The sequence below is a fragment of the Bos mutus genome, chromosome 22 (assembly GCF_027580195.1).
Source record: "Bos mutus isolate GX-2022 chromosome 22, NWIPB_WYAK_1.1, whole genome shotgun sequence".
NCBI lineage: Eukaryota > Metazoa > Chordata > Mammalia > Artiodactyla > Bovidae > Bos > Bos mutus.
Window position 1 is genome coordinate 67,844,262 of NC_091638.1, and position 16,300 is coordinate 67,860,561.

Below are 16,300 nucleotides of genomic sequence, written 5' to 3' on the forward strand. Positions count from 1 at the left end.
ACAAAGATAACCAGTTAACCATCTCATACTGTCCTCCCTCCAGAAGCTTCTGATGTGTTTGGTTATTACTCTGTCCCATGTTTTTGCTCCTGTCCTAGGGTTTTGACTCAGCCAGGAAAAGGCAGGCCTCGCAGCCTGGCCCTGCACTCTTCCTGTTACTGCCAGCGGTGGGCCCCTGGGCGCATCACAGACTCACAGCCCCACCACTGGCCTTAGCCCCACGACCCCAGCCAGACAAACCCTCGGCCTCTGGAATGGTGAGTTGTTCCACCCATGGTCTGTCATCAGGAGGCCAGAGGGCTCTCGGTCACCCGGAGGCTGGCCTTGAAAGGATGCAGGAAGGCCGAATTATAAGGAGGGAAGAGCAGAAGCTGTGACGGGCTGTCCCATCAGGAGGAGAGAACGGGGCGCAGTGCACCCTCCCCCAGGGCTGGAGGGAAGTCTTCGATTAAATATCTGGGGAAAGACGAGGGTGCGGGAGGGCAGCCACCCCACAGCCGAGGCACAGGGGCGGTGTGAAATGTCCAGGATAAACACAACCGCGCGGGGAGGAGAAATTCAGCTCCATCCTCTCTCAAAAGCAGTCGCCATCGGCACCAAAAATATATTAATATCTGTACACTTGTCATCTTTTTAAAAAAGAAATAAAACCTCCTTGGCACCAGTAGTTGATTTCTTAAAAATGAGGTGATACGTGGCAAGGCCTCCTGTGTACGCACGTCCACGGCTGTGCACACGCGCGTGCATCTCCCTGTCAACGAGCAGAGCCCTGCAGCCCTGAGCAAGAGGAACACAGCCGAGTGGGCCAAAGCCAGCTCCTCCACCGCTGGCGTTTACCGGGGTGTCCTTTGTCAGGGCACCCGACTGCCATCCACGGGGAACCAGCTGCCCCTGCCCCGGGGCTGCAGAAGCGAGGGATGAGAGAATCACCTTCCCATACCTCATCTGGGAAGGAAGTCCTATCTCTGGACTCAGCTGCTCCACAAGGAAGGCAGTCCTGGCCTCGCCCTGCCCCACACATCTGCCCAGGCTCAGAGTGGCCTCTGCTCAAAGACACCAGTGCAAATACAAACAGAGGTCAGTAGCGCTAGCCTGAGCAAGCACGCGTGGCCAGCTCCAGGCCTGTCCTCGGGTGCTCCGGCAGGAAGCCGCAGAGGGCGGGCTGGCGGGGCAGCGAGGAGGCGGCCCCCACCCTCTCGGGGCGTCACTGCTCAGACGTGGTGGGCGCCCTGCAGCAGGGAGGTGACGGTGTTCTGCAGGGCCACGGCCACCTTCTTGGAGGTCTTGCGCAGCAGTGGGCTGTCGGGATGGTGCTCCTTGAGGTGGAGGACATGGCCCTCCTGGCTCTCGGACGTGCAGCCGCACTCCTCGCACACGTACAGCTTGGCCCGCCGCTCCTTGTACGCGTACTTCTGCTGCACACCGTGGATCTTCTTGAGGTGGGACTCCAGAGAGCAGCGCTGCGTGAAGGCCTTGTCACACAGGCTGCACTTGTAGGGCCGCACGCCTGCGGGGAGGGTAGCGCGGGCGTCAGGGACCCAGCTCTGGGGCACAGGAGTCCCAGCGGCCTGACAGAGGGGACGAGGAAGTCCGCCCCGAACGCCCCGGCCCCCCGCCATGGCCGTGCAGCTGCTGGGCCTCGCGCTGGGCGGGCCCTCTCACCTGTGTGGGTGCGCACATGCCTCTTGAGGTCGAAGGTGTCGTTGAAGCCCTTCCCGCAGTAGGTGCAGAGGTGCCTCTTGACGTCATTGTGGCACTTCATGTGGCGGTTCAGCATGCGCTGGTAGGTGAAGGCCTTCTGGCAGATGTGGCAGGTGAAGAGGTCTCCACTGGGACCATCCCCCAGTGTCACCTGTGGGCGAGGGCGGTGTGTGTGATAGACACCCAGGAGCTGGGGCTGCAGGTGGCAGATGGGGAAGATGCACTGTGCCAGCCCCCAGCCCCGAGGAGGGGCGCTGCCCACCCAGGGGCCACACCTCTGGGCCGCTGGCTCCCGGAGATGGGGTGGTGGGGCCGGAAGCCTCCTTGGGTCCTCGGTCAGCCTCCTGTTGGGCTCCTGAGTCCCTCTGCGAGGCCCTTCTTTGCCGTCACTAAAGACAGCCGGCCAGCTCCCGACAGAAAGAGGGCAACTCTCCCTGGCAGAAAGCCCCGCTTCGCTGAGCCTGGGCGTCCTCTAGCTGCTGCTCAGTTCTCAGTCTGCGCCTCAGGACGGGGAAGGCTCCACACGCGGTCCTGGTCTCCGCGCCGCCCTCCGAGGCTGAGGCCACCGCTGGGGGCCCGGAGCTGCCTCGCCTCACAGGCCAGCCCAGCCCCGGCCTTTCTTGAGCCTGACATGGTCTAGTCTGAGTCCCTTTGCCACCCTGATGATTCTCTTTATAAAGGTTTTTCATATTCAGGGTAACCGTGCAACACCTCAGGTCTGTTCAGGAATGGAGACGTGGGCTCCAGGCCCTAGCTCTGAACGCTCAGAGGCTGCTTGTGCTTCGTGGTGGCCTCGTCGCTGGCGACGCCACCTGAGCTCCCCGGGCCCAAGGGGCCCCCCCATCACCCATACCGCCTGGCCCTGCGCTGCCCTTGGCACTGGGTAGAGGCTGTGTTGCTCACTGAGCAAGCTGTTTGGGGTCAGGACTCACTTCTCTGGCTCGTCTACGGTCCCGTGCCCTCTGCTTTCCCTCCACGTGCTCCCTAGCTGCTGGGGCTCAAGGGCTGGGAGGAGAGGCCCTTGGGGATCGGGGCGCCGTGTCAGCTCCCCTGTCAGCCGCCCAGCGCATTTCCTGGTGATGCCCGGCAGGTTACAACACCTGGCCTCCACGGGTGAGAGAGGAGGAGCAGCCTTTCCCTGCCAGTTTTCTCCAGTCCCTTGGCTCACAGGAAGCTCCGTGAGAGCCCTTCCACTAGATCACCACTGGCAGCTGCTTCCAGGTTCCAGCACTTTCAGGAATGCAGGCCTCGTGCTCCTGGAAAGCAGGGCCGTTTCCGCCACCCTGTGCTTCTTCCTGCCTCGGCTGCTGAACTGGGGCTCACCAGGCCCCGCCCCAGATGCAAGGCCCTGGGTCGGAAGCGTACACTTGGGCGAGGCAGAGACTGCTGGGCACACGCCTCAGGGGACAGCTGACCACTGGGCAGACCCTAGACCTCACTCTTGAGGCAGCGGAGACGCAGGCCAGGCCAAGGCGCAGAGCCAGGCTCACGCCTCCCCGCTCTTCCAAGGACTTCTGTGTAAGGGCTGCCTCCCCTCAAGGCCAGAAACAAAACTAAACAACCCCCACAAAGGACTCCAAAGGGCTGGACATCTCTTGAACCCTACTGCTTCTCCCCAATGCATGGCATTCTCACTTCAGACTCACTTTTCTTTCCCACCCTGTCTATGCCCCAGGGAGGTTCACATCTGTAGAAATATGGACCCAGATCCAAAGCCAGTCTGCCTAATCTCATTTGGGCCACATCTCGTGGGTGGGACCCATGTGGACCCACGTGCGCTGGGCCTCAGGGACACTGTGAGGGTCAGTACCTTCATCTTGGTGCGCAGAAAGCCGTGGTCTCTGCTCTGCGGGCCTGCCAGACGGCTCATGTCTTCGGAGGGCAGCTGGGCCACCACGCAGGGCCCGGGGGTCACGCTATAGCTGGAGTTCCGAAGGCTCATGTCCAAAGCCAGGGGGCAAGAAGGGGGTTCGGCCACCGATGGCTCTGGTTCCTGGTAGGGCTGTGGCGGACAGAAGCCCAGGCTGACTGTGAAAAGAAGAGCAGCCAGGTGAAGGGCTTGGAAGAGAAAAGGGGACTCTGTGGGGTTTCAGGAGGGCTCCCTGGCAGTGAGCTGGCTGGAACCGCGAGCCACTGTCCCGCCCCTCGCAGGCATGTGGCAGAGCAGGGCTGCCCCCAGCCCACTGCCCGCCGCACCTCCCTCCCACCCCATTAAGGTAATTACAGGTGACGCCAGCCAAGCGCCACGGCCCACAGGCCTGCCCACTGAGTAATTTGTGTCTTAGCGGAACTGGGAGGACCGAACCTGCGCTACCAATTATTCCTCCTGAGTTGTCTGCTGGCTCCACCTGGGCCAGTCCCCCTGGATTCCAGGCCTCATCCACGCTCCCACAGGGACAAAGGGCACCATGGGAAGCCCGGGGTCCCGGGACTCATCGCGGCCCCAGAAGGGTCCTGGTGGTCAGGGCCACTCAGGGACTCTCCTCCAGGCAGATTCAGCCGCTGGTTGTGGGGAACGGGGTGGTCCTAACCCCTCCCTCCTTCAGGCCGGTCTGTCCCGGACACTGCGGCTGTTTGGGGCTCCAGGCTCCCCACTCCTGTGGGCCGAGCCTGGCAGGCAGACAGGTGGGTGGGGCAGAGCAGGGAGGAGGTCAGGGAGCAACAGGTGGATGTGGCCTAACAGTCTCCTGGGCAGCCTGCCTGCCTGTGACGCAAGCCTCCCCCGCAGCAGGGACCGCTCCTCACCGCTCCAAGCTCAGTTCACGGTGGCGCCTAGAGGGCTTGGGCTCCCCCCGGGTAGTGACACCAGCGACAGCGAGCAGACACCTCACACACGGGGGCTTGGACCCCGTCCCAACTAGAGAGGCGGGGAGGTCTCCCGAGTGACAAAGAAGAGACGAGTCTCACACCCCCCAGAGCCAAGGCAAACAATCTAATGTTTCAACTTAGTGTTTTTCCCCCAGAGAGGCTAAGCCAGGAACATTCTCCAAGCCTCAGAAGGAAAACTCAAGAGGGGCACAGGGAGGAAAGGATGAGTGGGCTTCCGGGAGGGGACTCGGGAAGTGGACTTAGGGTTTCAGAACCATGAACAGACCCCTGCGCCGCTGCCCCCTGGCCGGTAAGACAGGACGCAGCGGGTGAGGCTGGAGGCGGAGGGCCGGGACCCGAGGGGGCGGAGGACACACTGATGGAAGAGAGGCAGCTGTGGAGGCACCCCAGTTTCGGGAGAGGCCCCGGCTCTCGCCCCCTCAAAGCACAACAAAGGTCTGACGGGGGAAGAATGTGCTTGCCCGACACCCAAACCCGTTCGGCTGGCACTGGCGCCGTCTGTCTGTCCGTTCGGGGATTCTAATGAGCCACCTCATTCTGGGAGTTGATTCACCAGCGCCTGGCCCTGGCCTGGCCTCTCTCCAAGCCCTGGGCGGCTGGACGTCAGGCCGGAGCTCTCGGGGGTCCCTCCAGTTTTCCCACAGGGACGGGGGCTGCTGAGGGCGGGCGTGTCTGAGAGCTGGCAGCTTCAGCTGATGCCAGCTTACACGGCTGTTGGAGATCCTGCCTGGGAATTCAAAGCTGGATGACAATTTCCATTTCTCAATCCAGGTAGGGATAAATGGGAACCTCTACTCTCTCTCTTTCAGTATCGGGTAGCATGAGCGAGGCTCCCCAGCACTGGAGCTGGGCCACACCGCCTGCACACGGAGCAGTAGACGGAGGCGTGACAGCAGGCAAGGCTTAACTGGCTTGCACCCCAGTGAGTCGTCACTCTTGGCTCCCTTGCTCCACCAGGGTTGGGGGGTGGTGTCCGAGGCCAGGGTTCTGAGATCTCAGCCCGTTTGGGGAGGGACCAGTGCCTGCCTCTCTCATTCCACAGAAACCCCCGAAATGACGGTGCTGGGGAGCCAGGGACACCTGGCCTGCTTCCACGCTGCTTCTACCCCGCGCCAGGGGCAGGTGAGGCCATCAGGGTGGGGTGCTCACCTCCTCCCACCCGCCCCGCCAAACCTGTCTTCCTGCCACCTCCAGGAGCGTGTCCCCGCCACCGCCGCACGCACAGGGAGTGCTCGCCCGCGTGCCGCTCCTCTGGCTGGGTGTCACCGAGTCGCAGGAAGCAGAACTGGTTGGGTCCTGCCGGTGCTGCTCTCTGTCCCCTAATTAGACATTTCCGGCAAGGTGGCGGCCGCTGTGGCTACTCTTCGCCCGCCCACGGCTGAGGAGCGTGGCCAGGCCGCGCCAGCTGGGCCCTCTCCCCGCAGCCTCAGGGGTTTGAGGGCTTTCCTTCTGTCTGCCCAGCTTGCCTCCACCTGGATGAGGGGTTCAGAGCAGCTCCCTCTACCCCCCCAAAAGGCCTTCTCCCTGCTCCTCGGCCTTCAGCAAGTCCCTCAAGCTCCTGGCCCAAATACCAGACAGGGTGCTGGGTCCTCCCCATCCAAGGCCTCAGGCCAGGGCCAGGCTCTCTGGGCAGAGCAGCTGAAGGAGGCGTGAGGACACCCAGCCTCCGCCTCCCAGAGGCTGGGGCTGCGCCGACCTGGGAGCGGGTCGGGGCTCAGCTCAGCCCTGAATCGGGGCGGAGGGAGCCCCAAGTGTCAGCACAGCCCTGGCTGTCAGGCGGCCTTGCACCCTCATCAGGAAGGGCAGGGTTCCCGCACCCATCTCCTCCCGCCCCCAGGTCAGCTAGCAGGGCCTCAAAGGAAGCCAGTGAAACCAACTGCCCGAAGTGGGCAGCCCTGCAAACACAACGGGCCCGTCTCTCAGCCCGTGGTTCCCATCCTGTGAACGCCAAGTGTTCCCCTCAGGCGGGACCTTCCCCCTCCGCCAACCGTTTTTCATACGGAGTCCACAGTGCAGGTCACCCGGCGCACCCCAGCCCTCACTCCCGGGCAGACACCGCGGGACTGGGCAGCATTTGCGTGCTGCCCACCTTCCCTCCCGGGGCAGCACGGGGAGCCCCCTGTGGGAGGCCACGCAACCCCGGCTGAGAGTGAACAGAGTTAAAGAGGAAGCCTGACGTCAACAATGGCCACACTCTGCTCCTGTCCTCCCTGTGCCCAGAGGACTCGTCCTCACCTGCTCTCTTTCTGGGACAAACAGTCTGGCAGGATTCTGCCTCAGGTCACCCAAGCGAGGGACAAAGAGCAAGGGCAGCTTGGGTGACAGCACCCCATGGGACAGCCAGGAAGCCCACCGAGCCCACCCTTCCCACCCGTGGGCTGGCTGCCTACCTTCCCAGCCTTGCTGCACGGAGACCTCACTGCCAACCCTTCCCAGGAATTAGAATAATTACCAGCAGAGGCATAATCGCACCCCAGCTCCACTCCGTCCCACCCCCACATGGGTACGCTGGGGCCCCAAGCTGACTTTCTCAGCCTTCCTATCTCCGCTGGCCCGGAAAGAGAGCTGCCCAGCAACCCGCACGGCCTCCAGGCCCCCCCACCTCAGCCTGGCTGCCTCCCTGGGGAGGGCACGTGCTGGGGAACTGGCAGAAGGGCCCACAGACGCTGTGTCCCAAGCTAGGGAGAGGGGAGAGGCCCCGGGACGCTCATGGCTGGCGCGTGTGCTTCAGCTTCCAGACTCGGTCTGCCCCTCCAGGGCCTTCCCAGCCTTTGCCTATTTCTCTCAGCAGGGGCCAGGAGGACCCCCGCTTCATCCGCGTTCCTGTCTGTTCCTGGAGCTTCCTCTTTGGTCCAGGAGATGGAATTTAGCTCCTGGGTACAGGTGCCTGAGTTCATCCTCAAGAAACCAGCAGCCCTCTCACAGTCAGTACTGACACAACAGGAGAAATGCCAGGGAGATGGGGGCCAGGGGAGCCCAAAGAGGGGGCTTCTTAACCATGAGCCCTTTCAATGCTCCCAGCAGGAGTGGCACCGTCTCCCACCCCACAGCCTTCCAGCCCCTGTGCCCACCTGTGGGCCTTTCCCTCAGCTTTCGGGGGAGATTGACGCCAGGGGACTGAGGGTGGGAAACCTCTAGAACTGTGCCTTAGAGAAGAGGCTGGAGCCCTGGAGTCAGACCTGCCAGGCCAGGGGCCAGACCCTTCAGTCAGTAAAGCCCTTCTTTCCAGGCATTCTTTGCTGCTCTGAGGGTCTCAGAGGTCTGGGGTGGGAAGGTCAGACCTCAAACGCTTCATTCCCCTGCCCTCCCAGTGCCTCTCCCGGGGGACCGGACGGGGTCAATGCTTAGCTGGTCACAACGTGCTGAGTCTGTGGGGTGGGGTGAAGGAAACGTGCCCAGCCGGCTCCTGGGGTCACGGTCCGCTGGTGATGGAATGGCCCAGTCAGGGGACAGGCCACCACAAAACACACTCCCCACTCTCCAGCCATCTGAGGCGCCCGAGCGTAGCCCGAGAACATTCGCTTTCTCATTTCCAAAAACTGTGGGAAAACTTGCTAGTGGGCCACATGGCTTTGAGGGACAAAAGTCAGTTCTTTGACTTCTGCTCTTTGCTTGACCCCACAGGACTGTGCCTGGCAAATTCTCACCTGCATCTACAGGTCAGACCCCACCCTACGTCCAGGGTGGTCCTGCAGGCTGAGCAGCTCCCCTCACCTGGACAGCAGCAGCAGGTGGCACACATCCAGATGCCCTCCTCCGCACCTGCTGGGCCTGCCCCTGGGTGTAGGTACCCCCCACCCCCCGCCACTCCCACCACAGCCGCCAGAACTGCGGTGGGGAAAACCACTAGGACACAAGGCGGCCAATGATTTGAACAAGCGGAATTTCTTTGTCCTTTGTAAAAGTCAACACATGACCTGTTACTGATTGGGATGTGAAATAAAACTAAAAATAACAGCACACTGAGTCTCCAGCAAGGCTCCGCTCACCTTTAACACAGTCCAAGTTCGGTTTATCAGATCCCAAGGAGCAGCTAAGCAGCAAGTCAAACACAGGTGAGGGAGGAGCAGGAGCAAGGAAGGGGGCCCTGGCCCTCACCCTCACCCCTTCCGGACCTGAAACAGCATCAACTCCCTGGGGAACTTGGAGAAGGGAGAAACCGCACAGAGAATCCTGGGCCTGCTCACTTCCCTTGATGTCTCAGTTTCCCCACTGGGATCATCAGGGCTTGGAACATTCCCTCGTCTTAAGGAGGCTGTAGACAGGGGCCAAGGAGCTTGAGACAAGGCTCAGCTGTGAAACACCCTGCCAGCACCCTAGGCCATAGGATCCTGATATCGGTCAGGCCACCGCTCCACTCACTGTCTCCAACCGTGCATTCTGGAGAGAAACTGAGGCAAGAGCCCTCACAGGGCCCCTCACCGCCCTCATTTCGCCACTTGCCTACAAGGCCTGGGGCGGTGCCGGGGAGCCTGCAGATCAAGGGTCAAAGTCGGTTGGTTAATTACAACCTCTCCCCCCTTGGAGGCGCTGGGCAGAGTGTTCAGCGCATCCCTCGCCCCACCCCCCAGGCCTGGGGAGGGGGAGTTCCGAAGGAAACCGGCTCGCTCCCGACCAAAGATTCTGTTGGGGGTGGGGCGGACAGAAGGCTAACAAGGAAGATGCCGCCGGGGCAAGAAACAACTGGGGTTACTCATTCCAAGTTGACTCCGACGCTGTCAAGGCGTCTTCCGAAAATAAACTGGCTGCCCCAGCTTCCCCCAGGCTGGTCCCTGGCTGTGGGATGGGTTCTTTAAACCCTTCAGCTCACTGGTGTCCTCCTCTTCGAGCCTGAAGGAGGCGCGTTTCTAACCGAGGTGAGACCCGATCCCACCTTTGTCTTAAGGGCTGGTCGCGTCTGGCGTTCCCCACGGCTGGGGGCTCCCTGCCTGCCCGACCCCCACGGGGACCTTCTGGCCACCCGCGTTGTGGGGGAAACGGAGAGAGCAATGAAGGTGGCCTAACGCTCTGGGTCTTCTCTTCCATTTTGCACAAACCTCAGCCCAAACTCCAGCTCGCTCCCGGCTCCCCCAAAGTGACACCGCTCCAGTGCCCTCCGCCCGCCTCATAAAAGCCCCGGCTTTCTGGATTTACGACGCGAGAGTGGAGGGTCGCCGGGGCGGTGACACACCCCGTTGCCTCCCCTGCGCCGCGGCTCGGGCCGGTGGAGGGGAGGGCGGCCCCACGCGGGCCCGTGCGCCCCCGCCGGAGCCTGGGAACCGCTGTCCCCCCGCGCCCACCCCCGCCCCTACATGGCCGCTCCTTCCGCCCGCCCTCCCCTCCCCTCCCCTCCCCTCCCCCCTGCGCCCGGGGTCGGCCGCGCCCGCGCGGGCTAACGGGGCCGCGGCCGCTTAAACATTAAATCGGGCGCCGCTGCTGCGCCGGCCGCCGGGCTCTGCGCCACGGCGCCCCGCACGCCGCCCGCTCGACGGGGCCCGGCGTCCTCTCAGCGGCGCGGGGCTCGGGGCGCGCTGGCCGAGCGCCTCACCTGGCACGTAGATTTCGCCGCGCTCCTCGTCGGGGAGCTCGCTCCAGTTCCTCTTGCACGTGGAGACGCACGGCTTCTTCACCAGAAACGCGCGGGGCATCTTCGAACCCTCCTCGCGCGGCACGGGCCGCTTCCGCAACTAGAGCCGGAGTCGTCCCACCTTTCCCAGGCCGGGCTGGAGGCGGGCGGGGGGTGGCCGGGGTGGGGAGGCGAGTAGGTCGGAGAAGAAGTAACCAAAGCGCCTCGCGTTCCTCCAGGAGGCCGTGCCCGGGACGGCGCGCGCCCGTTTCTGCTCGGCGGAGCTGTTGCGTCCTCCGGTCCCAATGAGGTCCCCTGCAGCCAGGTGCAGCGGCCGGCGGGGAAGCGTCTCCCGGCGCGACTGGCGTCCCTCGCGGCCGCTCGCGGAGTCTTAAAGTGCTAGCCGGCCGGACGGGTTCACGCTTTATTGGCTCGCGGCGGTGTGTGTTGGTGGCTGGGGCGGGGAGGGGGTGATCGGAGCTAATTAGCTTGGAGTGGCCCGGGGAGCGACGGCGCATGCGTTGGGAAATAACGGTGACAACCCACCTATTTGTTACCTGTCGAACCGGTTTCCATTCCGCTGCCGGTGAGGTGGCCTCGCGGCCTGGGCGGGGTGGCCGGGCGGGGGCGGGAGCAGGGCACCCGGCTGCCGGGCCGGCCCGGTTGCCGCCCAGCGGGAGGGCTAGCGTTCGCCAACCGGAGTTTCGGAGAGAGAGCCGACGAGCAGGGGAGGAAGGGGAAGGGGCAACGTTATCCGGCGCTCGCACGCTCCGCGGGTGATGAAGTGAAACTCGCCCGACGAGGCCCGGCGCGCCCCGGGCGCCTGGGGAGGCGCGAAGCCGTCGGGCGAGACTGGGCGGCCCGGCCCACACTTGTTGAACCGGGCCTGGGCCCAGGCGGCCCCGGGTCTCAAAGGCCTGGCTGAGCAATTCGTGGCTCAGCCCAGAGGTGTTGGCTGGTCGCCGGCTCCGTGCGGAATGGCACGCGGGGCCGCAGGAACGCGCAGGCGGGTGGACCCGCAGGCCAGGCCGCGCCGGCCGCAATACAAAGCGGAGAGAACCCGCCGGGCCCGGGGCCGCCGAGAGCCCGCCTTTCCGCCGGGCAGGCGTGGAAGGCTTCGTGGAGGAAGGGTCGTTTAAAGCGCTCTGAGTCCGCCGCCTTCCCGAAAGACCCCAGCGCCTTAGCCATTGGGGCTTACCCCGCGCCCCACCCCCAAAGCCCTCGTCTTTGTCCCAGATGGCCCGATTTCGGGTGCAGCAAGACTGGAGGGGAGCGGATGGTGGAGGACCAGCTTCCTTCGCCTGGCTGCAGCCACGGCAGGCAAAGAGCTTGTGTCCTACCCAGGGCTCAGGTTCAGCTTGGGACCCTCACTCCAACCATTCACCATGCCCTGCCCAGGCCCCAGGCCCAGCCTCCTGGAGGGAGCCCCCCGCCCTCCTCAGAAGCACCTGGTGGCCTCCGTGAGGCACAGTAACTGTGACGCTTGCGCCACTGGGCTTCTCTTACCAGCTGACCAGTAAGGGCAGGGGATGGGACCCCTTCCTCTTTTAGCTCCCCTCGCTTCCGCCATGTAAAATAAACTAATATTTCAGAGTCCCGGCTACACAACACACACCTTTCTCACATATTAAATGTTTGCTGAAACAGATTAGGAGGAAATGAATCTGATAAATGAATTCACACAGTTCAAAAGTCAGGAGTCAGAAAAGGAGCAGCCTGCCTATGGTGGACTTTCAGGCATGTAGTGAAAGAAGGTAGTTTTTTAAGAGGGAGGTTCCAGAGGCCCTTAACATCCCCCCACAGAACTTCTGTGGCACACACCCTGGGTGGGTGGGGAAAGGGTGGACTTAGGGGCCAGATGGGCCTCCTCCTCTACATCTTCCTGGAACCCGGGAGTCTGGCCTGCGGAGGAGCTTTCCTTTCCAGCCTGTATTGTCTGTGACCTGAGAATCCCTTGTCTAAGTCCTGGGGCCCTGTTGAGGATGGTGTGAGATCTGGCAGGGGCATTAATGTTCGCCCCCTTCCCCTTCCTTTCCCAAGACTGCCTCCCACAGCCCACACTTACCTTGTCAACTCTTACCCTGAACTCTCAGACATCCGATAAATGTTTATTGAGCACCCTGGTTGTACCAGACCTTGACAGGAGCTGGGACACAGTAGGGACTTCGTGGAAACTCTGATGAAGTCTTCATGGATAATGCTGGACACGGGCAGTCCTTTTTATGGGGAAAGAACTCAGATGTCTTCACTTGTGGAAAGAAAGTTCTCCAGTGTACCCAGTGTATAGAATGAGGCCCCGCGAAGGAGAGAGATTTGTCTGTGTTGTCCACGCTGTATCTACAGCATCTGTAACAGTGCCTGGCACATAGTGGGTGTCAATGAATGTTTATTGAATGGATGAATAGCGTATGTTTGTTTTTTAAAAAAAATGCTTTATTTATTGGCAGTGCTGGGTCTTTGTTGCTGCTCGGGCTTTTCGTTGTGGCTTTTCTTGTTGTGGAGCACGGGCTCTAGGTGCTCGGGCTTCAGTAGTTGCTGCACGTGGGCTTAGTAGCTGCGGGTCCCAGGCTCTAGAGCACAGGCTCAATAGTTGCGGCCCACGGGCTTAGTTGCTCCATGGCATATGGGATCTTCCTGGATCGTGGATCAGTGTTCCACTGGCAGGCAGATTCTTCACCACTGAACCATCAGGGAAGCCCCTAGCCTATGTTTCTTGACTCGTGTGACACAGCCTTTCCTGTTCCAACTTTTGCTAGAGGCATAAATGCAGAGCTGACTTTTTTTATTATTATTATTATCATAAGGAAAACTATAATGTCAGTTCAGTGACAAAAGGCAGCTCTCTGAAACTGAGGGCGCCATGGAGAATGTGACTGTCTACAGTGCCAGTGGCAAGCATGTCGTTCAAGCACAGAGACCCAGTGGTGCCACTTCCGTCCATTTGGGAACTGGAAATCGAAATTTGTGTGTGAAATCTACCAGTTTTTATCATTTACTTATGGCTTCACTGTGTGGCTTGCAGGATCTTGGTTCCCCAATCAGGGATCGAACCCAGGCCCTCAACACCAAAAGCTTGGAGTCCCAACCACTGAACCGCCAGAGAATTCCTTGAAACCTACCAGTTTTTAAACATTGACTTCAGCTTAAAAAAAGAAAAAGAAATGAGTCAAATAAAATACATTTGTGGGGCGGATTTGACCTATGGGCTGTCAGTGTGTGGCTTCTGGTTCATGGGCTCTGGTTCTAGTTCATCTAGAACTAGGCAGTATATGTGAACTTGGGTAAACACCGAACTGTGAGCTCCGTAAGGGCAAGTGCCTTCTGCTCTGTTCATACAGCACCGGTTCAATATCACTCTCTCCTTCCTTAATTCAGTCAACAAATGTTCATTGAACACCTACTATATGCTAGCACTGGGTATCCTGTGATGCAAGGCAAACAAAGATGGAAACGATTAGTGTGGTGCAGGACATTCCGTTAGTGGTGGATGGTGACAGGCAGTTCAGTTCAGTCACTCAGTTGTGTCTGACTCTTTGCAACCCCACGGACTGCAACACACTAGGCTTCCCTGTCCATCACCAATTCCCAGAGCTTGCTCAAACTCATGTCCATCGAGTTGGTGATGCCATCCAACCATCTCATCCTCTGTCACCCCTTCTCCTGCCTTCAGTCTTGCCTGGCATCAGGGTCTTTTCCAGTCCTTCGAATCAGATGGCCAAAGTATTGGAGCTTCAGCTTCAGCATCAGTCCTTCCAGTGAATATTCAGGACTGATTTCAGGTGACAGGCAAGGGGCACTGAGATCTGAATTCGAGGTAGGAGCCAGCTGTGCAGAGCAGGGAAGAGCATGAAGTGTAGATGGATCAGATGGCTCAATGGCCCCAGAACAGGAGGTGTCTGTGTGTGATGAACTGAAGGGTGGCTGGATCGTGAGAGGATGGGAGGGTGTAAGGTCTGAGCTTGGAGAGGCAGGTCTGCCATGTCATGTGAGGCTCAGGGCGATGGGCAGCCTTGGGGTCTGTGATGGGGAGAAGGGAGTGCATCGACAGGGGAGGGGAGCTGAGGGTGGCAGTGGGGAGATCAGCGAGGAAGCCACTGTCATGGTCCAAGCAGGAGGGGATGGTGGCCTGGGCTGGCTGCAAAACGAGCCACGAGTGCTGATTCCAAGTGTCCTCAGCAGACCTGTCTCTTTGGTACAGTGGACAGGGGTGTGAGGAGACAGAACCCCAACAGGCAAGTAAGGACCATGCTCCCCAAAGACTGGTGGCTGGCACCCATCTTCAGTGCTTGGTTCCCATCCTGAGCAGCTCTGGGGAGAGCCAGGGCAGGAGTCGGATGGAGAAGTTTTAACCCCTTCCTGTTCTCAGAGAAGGCTTCTGGGAGGAACTGGGAGGGGGTGAGGGTGGGGTTTAGGCTTAGAGGCATGGTGGCTGGAGATGGAAGAGCTTCCAGAAGCTGTGCTGAGAAAACAGGCAGAACACTGGTCCTGGAGTCGGGCTGCCCCAGCCAGGGACTTGGGCTAAGCCACATCTGTACGGAGGGCTCCAAGTTCCAACCCTGCTGTCAAGAGATGCTTCTGATTCGCTTTGGCCGGGGGGACTAGCAGCTCTTGAGAATGGACTCAGCCTTAAAGCAGACTGCTGGTGCTCGGGCCGCTGAGGCCTCTGCCTGGCTCAAATAGCGGCCTTTCCAGCCCTGTTTGACAGGAGCCCCGAGGACGCTGCAAAGCCCCTGGCAAGCTATGAAGTGCAGCACCGACGCTGCCATCGCTTGCTGAGTTTTGTCCTGTCAGTTTCCAGGGCACCTGGAATCTGCCCACACCTCACTCTCCGTGTTTCCCACTCCGATCCTTGGGAACTGAATGGAGTCCTTGGGGCCCAGCGTGCTCTGGCCCTGCTGGCCTCTTGTGTGCCCGCCACGCTGTTGGCTCTCTGGCCACTGAACTGGCCAAAGCTGGTTCCCAGCTCAGGCCTCTCCTCCGCTGCTCCTTCTGCCCCAAGGCATTTCCCCACTTGATGACTGGCTCTCTCTGCTCACTCAGGTTTCAGCCAGACATGCCCTCTTCTAAGAAGCCTCTCTGAGCGCCCCAGCTAAATCCTTGTCCCACCAGTCACTTCTGTCCCATTACCTTATTTTATTATGCTTTTTTGTAGCATCTCTTTCCATGAAATTTTGATTTGTCTTGTCTGTTCCATTCTCCCCCAGTGTAAGTTCTGTACATGAGGGACCTCTTTTAACATCATTTTTAGTAGCTTTATTTAGATATAGTTCACATACCCATAAAATTCACCCTTTCAAAGTGTACAAGTCAGTGAGTGGGGTTTTGTTTTGTTCTTGGCCATGCTTGTAGGACCTTAGTTCCCCCAGCAGGGATTAAACCTGCACCTTCAGCAGTGAGAGCACAGAGACCTACCACTGGACCAGCAGGGAATTCCCTGTGGGTTTTAGTATCTGCACAGAGCTGGGCAGTCGTCACCACTGTCTTCAGAAACACTTTCATCACCCCCTAAAGAAACCCCCTACCTGTTAGCAGCCACTGTCCGTTCCTTGCACACCCCAGCCCCTGGTACCCATGGCTCTGCTCTCTATGGATTTGCAAATTGATGTGCTCTTTTTTTACATAAATAGTTTTTTAAGTTTTTATTTATTTTTTAACTGAAGGATAATTGCTTTACAGAATTTTGTTGTTTTCTGTCAAACCTCAGCATGAATCAGCCATGCTGCTGCTGCTAAGTTGCTTCAGTCGTGTCCGACTCTGTGCGACCCCATAGACGTCAGCCCACCAGGCTTCCCCATCCCTGGGATTCTCCAGGCAAGAACACTGGAGTAGGTTGCCATTTCTTTCTCCAATGCACGAAAGTGAAAGTGAAGTCGCTCAGTCATGTCCGACTCTTATCGACCCCATGGACTGCAGCCTACCAAGCTCCTCCGTCCATGGGATTCTCCAGGCAAGAGTACTGGAGTGGGGTGCCATTGCCCTCTCCTGAATCAGCCATAGGTATACACATATCCCCTCCCTTTTGAAGCTCCCCGATGTGCTCTTTTTAAAGCGCTTCGGAATCGCTAGTCCTAGGGCTGTGAGGATGGGTTATCTCCCATTTCACAGAGGAGAAAACCATGACTCAGGACCCCTCTGGAAACGGACTTTCCCTATTTTAAGCCTTCTGTCTCATGTCTCCCCAGAACTGGGCTGCCCTGAGGAGGATGGAAACAGTAGAAAGAGAAG

General features: G+C 59.9%; 1 protein-coding gene and 2 long non-coding RNA genes across 4 annotated transcripts in view; 2 read left to right on the forward strand and 1 right to left on the reverse strand.

The window, feature by feature from the left end:
* The window catches only part of LOC138984613 (uncharacterized), a 34,316-nt gene extending 34,086 nt beyond the window's left edge, over positions 1 to 230 (forward strand). The window contains exon 5 of the long non-coding RNA XR_011461851.1: positions 99 to 230. This is a non-coding gene — a long non-coding RNA (uncharacterized lncRNA). The remainder of the gene's footprint in view (positions 1 to 98) is intronic.
* A 967-nt stretch (positions 231 to 1,197) lies between these two features.
* OVOL1 (ovo like transcriptional repressor 1) lies at positions 1,198 to 10,513 on the reverse strand. 2 transcript variants are annotated; one of them, XM_070358894.1, is made up of 4 exons: positions 10,058 to 10,513; positions 3,512 to 3,729; positions 1,663 to 1,852; positions 1,198 to 1,507 (listed from the first exon to the last, which is right to left on the reverse strand). In XM_070358894.1, the coding sequence occupies exons 1-4, from the start codon at positions 10,155 to 10,157 to the stop codon at positions 1,212 to 1,214; spliced, it is 804 nt and encodes a 267-aa protein (XP_070214995.1). In that variant the 5' UTR covers positions 10,158 to 10,513; the 3' UTR covers positions 1,198 to 1,211. The 2 variants fall into 2 exon arrangements, with proteins under 2 accessions (XP_070214995.1, XP_070214996.1); XM_070358895.1 differs by lacking the exon at positions 10,058 to 10,513 and adding an exon at positions 5,704 to 5,976.
* On the forward strand, positions 5,228 to 8,462 carry LOC138984614 (uncharacterized). Its single transcript, XR_011461852.1, has 3 exons — positions 5,228 to 5,452; positions 5,573 to 5,652; positions 8,155 to 8,462. It is a non-coding gene; the product is annotated as an uncharacterized lncRNA (long non-coding RNA).
* Positions 10,514 to 16,300: the final 5,787 nt, after the last annotated feature.

Excerpts from the sequence above, each read along its gene's own strand:
- OVOL1 (XM_070358894.1), bottom strand. The coding sequence starts at position 10,157 with ATGCCCCGCGCGTTTCTGGTGAAGAAGCCGTGCGTCTCCACGTGCAAG. Across the intron at positions 3,730-10,057 it reads CGGCGAAATCTACGTGCCAG|TCAGCCTGGGCTTCTGTCCG; the intron begins GTGAGGCGCTCG and ends TTCTTTTCACAG. Across the intron at positions 1,853-3,511 it reads TTCTGCGCACCAAGATGAAG|GTGACACTGGGGGATGGTCC; the intron begins GTACTGACCCTC and ends CCTCGCCCACAG.